The 11,199-nt window shown below is 39.8% G+C and overlaps 1 protein-coding gene across 4 annotated transcripts; it reads left to right on the top strand.

Moving 5' to 3' along the window:
- The first annotated feature begins 292 nt into the window (after positions 1-292).
- Positions 293-10,212, top strand: si:dkey-39a18.1 (uncharacterized protein LOC557637 homolog). 4 transcript variants are annotated; one of them, XM_017716867.2, is made up of 7 exons: positions 295-325; positions 440-459; positions 978-1,043; positions 1,240-1,349; positions 2,629-2,828; positions 3,357-3,461; positions 7,601-10,212. In XM_017716867.2, the coding sequence occupies exons 3-7, from the start codon at positions 1,028-1,030 to the stop codon at positions 8,202-8,204; spliced, it is 1,035 nt and encodes a 344-aa protein (XP_017572356.1). In that variant the 5' UTR covers positions 295-325; positions 440-459; positions 978-1,027; the 3' UTR covers positions 8,205-10,212. The 4 variants fall into 4 exon arrangements, with proteins under 4 accessions (XP_017572354.1, XP_017572356.1, XP_017572355.1 ...); XM_017716865.2 differs by having other exon boundaries at positions 293-459; positions 961-1,043; XM_017716866.2 differs by lacking the exon at positions 295-325 and having other exon boundaries at positions 370-459; positions 945-1,043.
- Positions 10,213-11,199: the final 987 nt, after the last annotated feature.

The following is an 11,199-nucleotide window of genomic DNA, read 5'->3' as shown; positions in this document are numbered from 1 at the left end:
TGTTCCAAAATCTTGTCTAAAACCTTCCCAGAAGAACAGTAGCTGTTACTACAACATAAGGACAAACTCCTTATTAATACCCTTGATTCCAGATGAATGCAGGACTCTATCATTTTTGTTATAATCAGACTTAAAATAATCATCTCTCGGCAAATAAAGCTGTAAAAAGAAGGAATTTCTTAATAGCTCTGTGTGGGGTCTTGCCTGAGGATAAGTGACCAATCAGGAGCCTGACGTTTTGTGGGCTGCAACTGGCATTGGTCAGGGTAATGTCCACACTCGTGAAGAGGAGGTCAGTCCATCCAGCAGGCAGTTCAGGAACCAGGTATGTTCTACATGCTTCTCGTTTGGATTAAATTAGATGTATTATTGGACCCGGAGCACGCAGCACAGCCATCATTCAGTGGGCTATTTTGTTTTCTTTTGGACGCTGGAACAGAGAAGAGTCTCAGAGCAGCGGTAAGAAAAATTCACCCTCATAAATAACATTTTTCAGATGCTTTAAAAGCTGCTGTGGATTATGAATAACCGTGGCTCATTTCAAGCCACATAGAGTCAGATGGGAGATTGAAAAAGAGAGAAATACATGATTTGAAAGAAAAGAATGGGCGCGGGTGGAGGCTTATTTCATGGTGGATTGTGCATTTGATTAATTTGTCTTAAAGCATGGGATTGGGTAAAAGAGTTTTCCTGGATGAGTAATAGACAAATTATCACCATGTTTTTTTTTCTCTCAGCACATGCTTTGAATTAATGCAACAAAATACCTATTTATATGCTAATGCATTCCCATACTAATGGAATTCTAGAAACCATGCTATTTATGGTAATGGAGGAGTCGCCGCTGAAGAAAAACTCAACTTTAATTAAAAACTATTATTTATATGATTGGAAGGTTTAGGATTATTGATTCAAATGTGTTTGGTAATTGCATGTGTTCCAAGCGACACAATTTCTCAGATGTTACTCATCTAAAGGAGATGTAAGGAGAAGGGCATGGGCGTCACAGAGAACCACACTGCCATGGATGAGGCCCGAGACTGGTGAGCGACATTATTTGCTCAGAAATCTCTGGGGAGTGCAATCATAGATGATCTATAAGGTAATTCACTGGCTATAAAAACAGTCCAGTGTAATGATTATGTTTGATATCAATACTATATACAAAAAAATTCCCATTGTGCTCAATAGTGTTTGAAAGTTAGGATAATATACAGTAGCACTGTTCTTTATCACTAGGTCAGCTGAGCTACATTTCTGAAAGAATGAGAAGAAGCCAGTTACCATCCCGTGAGGTTTCTCCTGTTCCATCCTACTACTCGGAACCAGTTTCAGTCCAACAGCGCAAGGTAATTTAAAAGAGAACTATGGCACTGGAGATTACAGCCACTGAACATGTTATGTGTGTCAATATGGGACCATGTGAGCACGTATAAGTAAAAACTGCCTAAATAACCCACTTTATAACAGAAACAGGAAATATACTGATTTGCTAGTTTACTAAAGTTCCCACATGATCTATTTGCCTTGCTTTTTAAAAAAAATTAAGGAGTTTGAAGTCATAAACAAAGTTTCAAAATGCACAAGTGAATACTCAGTCCATTTATTTAATAAAATAGCTACAAAAATGCTGTGAATTCATTGTTTTTGTGATATGATAAGAACCAGCTTTTTGGCATACATACTCCTATTCAGCCTACAGAGGTTCAGCCCCGCCTATTCACACTGAAGTTCTAAGAAGTGTTTCAGCGCTGAGTGCTTTTGAATGAAGCACAGTATAGAGCAGCCAATCAGAGCATAGCTCATATACATTTCAGTCTTAAAGGCACAATAACAGAAACAGCTTGCTTAATGCTAAGAAATAAAGAGAGGTTGGAAATGGTTGTTTAAAAATTAATTATGATGACAAAACCACACAAATCCTAAAGGTAGACCTTATAAAAATATGAGACCTTTCAGTGCACTTACCTTGTATTTACAGACCAGCTGGTGGCCTCTTGATGGCTTGTAGGAAATCCTGGATCTAATGCATCTAAGCCTTTTACCACCAGGGTCCATCTGGGAGACGGTTTATGTTATAAATCTAGCTGTTCACTGAGTTGCCAACTTATTCGGTGAATAACTGCATTCACTGTCCATTTAATTGCATTGTAAGTGTGAAAGTAACCCATTTGTTACTGCACAGTTTATGAGACCCCCTCTAACCCACCTATCAATGGAAAGGGACCACCATAGGACCACTACCAATCAGATATTATTCAAGTGATGGACTATTATCAGTGCAACAGTGAAACCAATATGGTGGCAGTATGGTGGTGTAAGTAGGCATCCAGTGCAGCAGCATTAGACTTTTTACATGTCAGTGTCACTGCTGGGTTCAGACAACTCTGCCAGCTAAACAAATATAACCAACAGTGGTTGGGTGGTCAGACACTGACTGCTGAAGAAGGGGTGGAAGATGCAAAAAAAACTCTGCAAGGTGTACAAACAAAGCAGGTGTATCTAACAAAGAGGCCAGTAAGTGTCACTGCTGTACTCATTGTATATTGTCAGTCACAGATCCCTGCAGCACTGATAAGGCATCTGGAATGTCTTGTGTAACTTCTGCCACGTTTACTTGCTTTGTAGGATGTGACTATCAGACTGCCCCCTCTCATCAGAGGGGCTCGTCAGGAGGAAGAGGAGGATGAAGAGGATACTCAGAGTTTAAAGAGCCTGCCCACTGTGAAGAGCATATTAGCTTTTGACTCAAAAGTCAAAAGGTCACACAGACACCCGAAGGAACAAGTCATCTATGGCATCAACCTGCCACCTCTCATCACTTCCAAGTAATGAACTAAATATAAACAGTTTGCTATTGATGTTCCCTGGACCAACATGTTTCTCATATTCTGACTTCATATCAAAATGAGGGAATAATCTTTGTAAAAAAAATAAATTAATTAAAAACAAATCATCATACCAAAAATGCGAGGCTTATAAAGAGTTGACAGTTTAGGCGTACCTAGCTTGTGCCATTACTCATTAACCATTTGATCTGAAACACCTACCATATAGTTGTATGCAAGAAGTTTGGTGGTCATGTTCAAATGACATGCTTTGTTGATTTTCTTTTTTTTGAAACTATAGAGATCCCTTTTCATTTCATTTCATTTCATTGATAGATGGGATAGAGTGGGGTGGCGGGATTGGTAAATTCTGCACTAACAGATGGGCTAAGAGTAATTGTAAACCTACAGAGTGCACCTGTCTAGCAAGGGTTTCTGATTAAATGACCAATAAAGTCTAGGCACAAGTTACCCAAGAAAACTGGAAACACAGCGATGTCATATTTCCAACATACACTGTCTCCATAGATGCACCCTGTTGGTCAAAGGTACTGGATGCACTAGAGCCAGGGGTTTTCTACCAGCCATCACATCCAGAAGTCTGGAGAGGCCACCATGCCGAGCTGGACGCAGGTATAACACCATTCAAGAGGATGTTTATTAAAATATTAGCTGTTACAGTGGTGCTTTAAAGTTTGTGAACCATTTAGAATTTTCTATATTTCTGCATAAATTTGACCAAAAACCTTTCCAAATTTCCAAAAGTATTCACCCATCCAAATCATTGAATTCAGGTGTTCCAATCACTTCCATGGCCACAGGTGAAGAAAAACCAAGCACCTAGGCCTGCAGAGTGCTTCTACAAACATTTGTGAAAGAAAAGCTCTCAGGAGCTCAGTGAACTCCAGCATGGGGCCGTGATAGGATGCCACCTATGCAGCAAGTCCAGTCATGAAATTTCCTCACTATTAAATATTCCACAGTCAGCTGTCAGTGGTGTTATAACAAAGTGAAAGCGATTGGGAATGACAGCAACTCAGCCATGAAGTGGTCAGCCAGGTAAAATGACAGAGCAGGGTCAGCGGATGCTGAGGCGCATAGTGCACAGAGGTTGCTAATTTTCCGCAGACCTGCAAACTTCATGTGGCCTTAAGATGGGCCCAAGAACAGTGCATCCAAGCCTTACATCACAAGTGCAATGCAAAGTGTCAAATGCAGTGGTGTAAAGCACCGCCACTGGACTCTAGAGCAGTGGAGACATGTTCTCTGGAGTGACGAATCACGCTTCTCTGTCTGGCAATCCAATGGTCGAGTTGGCTCGGCCCCTTATTTCCAGTGAAAGGAGCTCTTAATGCTTCAGCAGACCAAGAGATTTTGGACAATTTCAAATTTTTGGGGATGACCCCTTCATGTTCCAACATGACTGTGCATCAGTGCACAAAGCAAGGTCCATAAAGACATGGATGAGTGAGTTTGGTGTGGAAGAACTTAACTGGCCTGAACTGTCCTGACCTCAACCCGAGACAACACCTTTGGGATGAATTAGAGCAGAAACTGCGAGCCAAGCCTTCTCGTCCAACATCAGTGTCTGACCTCACAAATGCGCTTCTGAAAGAAAGGTAAAAAATTCCCATAAACACACTTCTAGCCCTTGTGTAAAGCCTTCCCAGAAGAGTTGAAGCTGTTATAGCTGCAAAGGGTGGGCTGGCATCATATTAAACCACTTGGATTAAGAATGGGATGTCACTTAAGTTCATATGCATGTGAATGCAGATGAGCGAATATTTCTGGAAATATAGTGTATTAATAGTAGATAAAGAGAATCATATTAAACAATTAAGAAAAAAATATTAGACTTGGTCATGTATTCAAGGAAGTGATCCAGTATTACATACCTGTGAATGGCAAATACCTTGTGCAGCAATAACTGCTATTAAATGTTTCCGGTGACTGTTGATTAGTCCTGCACATTGGGCTTGGTGGAATTTTAGCTCATTCCTCCATACAAAATAGCTTCCACTCTGATTTGTTGGTGGGTTTCTTCTCATGAACTGATTGCTTCAGGTCCTTCCACAACATTTCTGTAGGATTAAGGTCTCATCTGTACACAAAACATTGTTTCAATGGCCTTCTGGCTTGTCCATGTGATCTTCAGCAAACAGGCTACAGACAGGCAGTGATGTTCTTTTTGGAGAGCCGTGGCTTTCTCACTGCAACCTTGCCATGCACAACGTTGTTCAGTTTTATCATGATGGTGGACTCATAAAGCCTTTAGTTGCTTAGAAGTTACCCTGGATTCCTTTTTGACCTTGCAGACTATTACACATCTTAATCTTGGTGGGTCGACCACTCCTGGGGTGCATATCAATGGTCCTGAATTTCCTCCATCTGTCTGACTGTGGGTTGATGGAGCCCAAATTTTTTAGAGATGGTTTTATAACCTTTTCCAGCCTGATGAGCATCAACAACTCTTCTTCTGAGGTCCTCAGAAATCTCCTTTGATCCACAAACATGTGTTGTGAAGATCAGACTGTGATAGATCCCAGTTCTTTAAATAAAACAGGGTGCTCACTCACCTGATGACCACCCCATTGATTGAAAACACTTGAATCTAATTTCACCTTCAAATGATCTGCTAATCCTAAAGGTTCAAATACTCTTGCTACTCAAAGATCTGTAATATTTTCCTCAATCAAGAAATGACAAGGTCTAATATTTTTGTCTCATTTGTTTCTCTTTATCTACTATTAGGACATGTGTGGAAATCTGAAGTTTTAGGTCAAATTTTTGCAGAGACATAGACATTTCTAAAGGGGTCACAAACTTTCAAGCACCACTGTACACACAAAGCTATTTTACCCTCCAACAAACCCGTTTAAAGATCAAATCAACCCTCAACAGGCTTCACTCCTCATTATGAGCCATAATGAACGTCTGTGCTTCACTAATATTCAGTAGCCTTCTCATGTGGCCAGAAGAAAGTAAAATTTGTCTGCTCATTTTAAACAGAAATAACCCCCAGTCTTGCATCCACAGTGATGTGGTTTTCTTTTTTTCATTTTCCCCAAGGACTGAACTTCACTTTGCGGTAAAGAACTTGTTCATTAAATTCCCCCAAGTGTAATTTTGCAAAAAGTACAGTCGATATCTTGCGCAGCAGACGCACGCAGAGTCATTTTCTGCTTATTGATGATTTAAAGCCTGGTTAGTCTCGCCACCATGTGGGAGAGCGGCTTTATCAGAAGCAGGAGGTGCTAGAGAGACGCAGGGAGTGGGGTTAAGCGCTCAGAAGTGAGAGGGAGAGGAGAGAAAGAAAGAGTGAGAGAATGAGAGCGGAGCGTGCAGATTTCCATAGCTATCAGCTCCCTCAGCCATGCTAATAAAACGGAATTAAAGTGGCTCAATGAAATGAAATTAATCGAAGCAAAAGGAATGTTTGCTTGAGACGGTGAGCTAGTAAAGTGTGAGATGAGGTTGAACTCTGAAATGGCTTTGAAATAGGTCCTGTTTCCCTGAAAGGCAAAAGGCGAGTCACTTGAAGTGGGACACTAGGAACAGAAGTGCTTGTTAAGGGCTCATTTACATTAGCTGCTCTCAGAACTTTCATTTATGAACATAACTGCAAGCAACAGTAACTGTTAAATTGAGTTGAAAACTAAATTCAGTCAAGCTCTTAGAACGTAATTGGGCTTTGCAAAGTTGAAATAAAGTATAAAGAATAACAGGGATTCATTTGGTTGCCCACATTTTAGATACTGTACTTCTGTTAGGCACTACAGCAGCTGATAAGGGAAATTAGTACATTGTACAATATGTTATAGGTTTTTTCTTACACTATCTTGTTTTAAGACAGTGTTTCATCTATTATAAAGACTGCTCATATTTAACTATGCCAATGCAAGTTACAGTACTGTGCAAAAGTCACAAAAAAACAGTGTGGCCTTGATAACTAAATATAATATGATGGGTTTTTTGTATTTAGTGTGTCTTTGTATTTAGTACTTTGCCCTTATTACAGATTCTATTCTTTAGGAGATTTGATTTCAGTTATTCAAAGAAATCTTCAGGAATATTTTTTTATACCTCTACATTCAGTCTTTTTACATTTTCTGCTTCTCATGATCCAAGTAATCCCACATTCAGTGATGCTGAGATCTGAACTCTGGGGTGGTCACTTCATTGTTCTGAAAACATCAGCATTTACTTTGATTTTCTAATCTTCTTTGTTGCCTTTTCCGTTTCTCAGTAACAGCATCATTAAAGATTTTTTTTCATATGTTGCTGTTAACAAACATTAGCACTAATAAAAGAAAAGCAAGCTCACCTTGAATTTCTTCTATTACTATTAATAATTACCATTATCACCTGTGTGTGAAGCACTTTGAGCTGCCACTGGTATAAAAAGTGCTCTATAAATAAAGTTATGATTGTTATCATTATTATAGTGCCAAGTTAACTTCTCAGAGTGGAAAGATGGACAGAAACACCTTTGGATTTTGTCAGATTAAAACCAATACAGATAAAAAGCATTTATCTGATGGGGGCAGTTTTGGTGGTCTACCAGGTGTTGGATGGTTCTTGGGGTCCAATTGTCTTTTTCTTCCAATTTTTTATATTCAATTTTTGTAATATCTCCTGAAAAATGAATAGCTTCTATCAAATGGTTATTATTACTGGAAATTAAATAAATGAAGGGTGATCTCTGACTTTTGCACAGTGATGTATGTGCTCTTGTTTCTTTGCTAGAGCTGTCTATTTTCATGTCTTTGAAGGCCAGATAAACCAGAAAGTTGTGCAACTCAGCAGGTCCACACAATGGACCACCCTCAGAATGCACCTATAGGTGAAAGCCATTTTTCTGAAAAGACACTGAACATAAGAGGAGGCTCTCTCCCTGAGGTGCAGCCTGGACCCCACATCACCTTCCACAGTCCAGTGGTACAGGCCATACATCCCATCACTCCTGACACTGCAAAACAGACAAGGCAAACCACAAGAACTCACCAGCCTCTGAGGCCTGTGCTGAAAAAGGCCCAGGTGACCAACAGAAGAGCTTTTCACTTCCTGTTGGAAGACAGCTACATCCCCTGTCCAGGTGAGCCACACCTGTTGGAGCCGCTGTCTGATTTTCAGGAGCACCTGTGTCGCCAGATCCTCAACTCCCCCCTGCCCTGCCACACAACACTGCCACAAGTCCACTCCCATTTCCACTTGCACCAGAGGGACTGTCCACACCCGGGTCTGTACAACTCCACAGTTGGACGCACTGTGGAGCTCTGCAACTCAAAGGGTAAACGACTACCCAAAATCACCATGACCTGTCCAACACCTACTCCCAAACACATACACCACACAGAAAAGAGGCACGTGGCTTGATTACTTCATTTTCCCCTTAACCCAAAATGTGGTTTATTATCCCAGATCATTTTCCATGTCCATAGTCATCTTCTTTAGTTTTTTACTGGAGCGACAAGGCTAATCTAGCTAACAAGTAATGGAAACTTATGTACAACAGTTAATACTGTGTAAAACTACATATATAAATCATCACACACTTGCCACAAACTGCTTCAAGCTGCTAAATAATCTCGTACTTACTTATATGGTTCCTGACACTGTATGACCTATAAAAAGCTGTAGAAGTCACCAAGAAGCCTGCATTTTGTCCATACTTTTGTCCTTTTTTTCAATAGTAGTACGTCGACTCAAGGCAAGCAAACACTTTGGAGGTAAAAGCTTCCCTAACTTGTTGGCTATATTAGCATCATAGCTATCTGCTAGCTACATGGACAGCTATGTAGACACATGGCTATGGGAATACTGTGTTATTTAAGTATTTGGCTATAAGATAGTACTGCCTCCCTTCTGTTCTGTACTCACAAATAAAAATGAAAAATCTGCATCATAAATGTCCCACATCAGCCAAGACAAGTTTGGTGTCTAAAGTTTCCTTTTTTTCATTTTACCTTAAAGCAAAAGCGTCAAACTCGACTACTAAAAGGGCCACATTAACCTTTTTTTTTTTTTTAAACTGCCTATTTGCTTGAACTGGACACCAGACATCTTTTCACAGATTGTCGTTGGAGAAAGGGGGTTAGAATGCACATTACATTGCAGTGCAGGCTGGGGCCTGCCGTGCAGCTCAGAGTGAAACGTGCTGATAATTATAGAAAATGAAAATTATTTTCAAGGCCTAAAAGGGTTGTGCCACAGGTCTGACTTGGCCTGCAGGGTTTGGGTTTGATACAAGGGCCCTGGAGCTACAGAACTAATGGAGATAAGAGCATCAATTAGCATGGTGCAAACCGCATGCCTAAATCCTTACACACTTGCCTTAAACTGTCTAAATCTTTAAGCAAGTAAAAAGTAGACTTGCTTATATGGTTTCTGATGCTGTTCAACTACAGCATGTCAGATGTCAAATTTGCTGATCAATTACATTGGGGTTAAATTATTGTTTTTTTTCTAAACCATTCCTTATTTTAACAAAAATCAATGCTTCCTCTGTCCAGTATTCCAGACATTGTGTTGAGCATCGACGATGTGGAGAAAATACTTGTGAAAATGCTAATATTTAAATGCACTAAAGCACTGAAACTGTTTATCTGAATTCAGGTCACTTATCTGGTGCTACAAAGAGCTGAACAGCATAGCATTTTGTCTAATTAAGTAAACAGACAAAGCAATGAACATCATTACCCAATTGTTGTTTAGTCAATAAAGCTGACCTATACTGACCTAGCCTAAAACAAAAAAGAGAGTCCATAACTACAGCCGGCTAACATGTCCGAGCGATTACTGTGGAAAAGCTCATCTTTAATTCAGCCCCCAGGACATCTTTTAGCCATATGAGTACAAGAGCCTTTGAGACTGTAGTGTGCAAAAGGAAGTCAATGAGAGATACAGGACGTGGGGGGATAGGAGTGTTACATCACGCTGTCTAAAAGGGTGTGTGGGCCTTTGGACCCTGCAGTGGAGATTCTTCATCTGTTTCACTTAAAAAGTCTATAATTGTTTTTCCCTACTTTCTCCCAGTAAAATCAATGCTGCTTGCTGAGTCTTGCACTGTTAGTAGCTCTTGATCAGGGCCTGCTGTTCTATTGAACGCTGAATACAGTGTATGACTGTTGATGTCATCAGCTGGTTGATTTTCATTATGACTTTGTAATGATCCAGGTGCTTACTTTAAAACAATGACTAGTTACACATACAGTACATTACTGCTCATACATCTGGTGAATACAACAATGTGACTTGTATTACTTAAATTTGATAAAATGGGACTTGGTGGTTTCTTTTGTTACTGTTTACACAATGTAAGACATGACAGACATTCATTAACCAGTTCTCTATGAGTAAATAAAAAATACCTAACCAATGGCTATATTCTTTCTCTGTGTTGACTATACATTGATAAAATGCTGCTACTTCAAACATTATATGGGGGTCATATCAGCACCAAGTTAAATACTACACAGAATGTGGAAAGAATTTCCAGTAGCTCTGCTTCTTTAAGCTGGATTAACTCTGGAGTAGCTGTACCTGAGCCTAAGATCACCATGTCAGATGCCAAGTGTCAGCGTGGGACTGTGGATCATTGGAACTGTATTGTCTGGAGTGATGGAGCTCCATCCAGTACCCCTGGAATAAGTTGGAGTGGTATTTGTGATCCAGAGCCAATCATCCAACATCAGTATGTGACCTCAATAATGTTCTTGTGGCTAAATGCAATCAAATCACACATCTTCACAGCAATGTTCTTACATCTAGTGCATAGTCTTCCAGAAAAGCAGATACTGTTACAGCAGCAAAGGGGGGTGGGGTGGGGGCAGCAATCTCCCTATGAATATCCTTGATTTCAGAAGAAAGGTTGGATTAAACAGTGATTAAGTACTAGTTCATTCATTTTTATTTCATTTTATTAGATATTTCTGAGGATGCTAGATATAAATATAACCCCATTTCCCCAAAAGCTCAGATGCTGTGCAGAATGTAAAAAAAAAAGGATGCAATGATATGTAAATCATGTAAACCATATTTTTAAAAGGAAAAGGCTACAAAGACAACATATCAAATGCTGAAACTGCCACTTTTTTATTATTATTAAATATATGCCCATTTTTAATTTGATACAACACGTTCCAAAATGTTGGGACAGGGCCATGTTACCACTGTGTTTCATCACCTTTTCTATTAACAACACTCTGTAAGCATTTGGGAAGTTTGGAGACCAATTGCTGTAGTTTTGACGTTAAAATGTTTTCCCATTCTTGTTTGACAAAGGATTTCAGATGCTCAACAGTGTTTTCAAAGGGTGACATGTCTGGCCTCCAGGCAGGCCAGTTTAGCACCCGAACTCTTTTAATATGGA

Source organism: Pygocentrus nattereri, chromosome 1 (genome assembly GCF_015220715.1).
Source record: "Pygocentrus nattereri isolate fPygNat1 chromosome 1, fPygNat1.pri, whole genome shotgun sequence".
NCBI classification, from domain to species: domain Eukaryota; kingdom Metazoa; phylum Chordata; class Actinopteri; order Characiformes; family Serrasalmidae; genus Pygocentrus; species Pygocentrus nattereri.
The sequence above is the reverse complement of the archived record's forward strand: the minus strand, read 5'-3'. Positions and strand labels throughout refer to the sequence as shown.

Excerpts from the sequence above, each read along its gene's own strand:
- si:dkey-39a18.1 (XM_017716865.2), top strand. The coding sequence starts at position 362 with ATGTATTATTGGACCCGGAGCACGCAGCACAGCCATCATTCAGTGGGC. Across the intron at positions 460-960 it reads AGAAGAGTCTCAGAGCAGCG|ATGTTACTCATCTAAAGGAG; the intron begins GTAAGAAAAATT and ends ACAATTTCTCAG. Across the intron at positions 2,829-3,356 it reads CCACCTCTCATCACTTCCAA|ATGCACCCTGTTGGTCAAAG; the intron begins GTAATGAACTAA and ends CTGTCTCCATAG.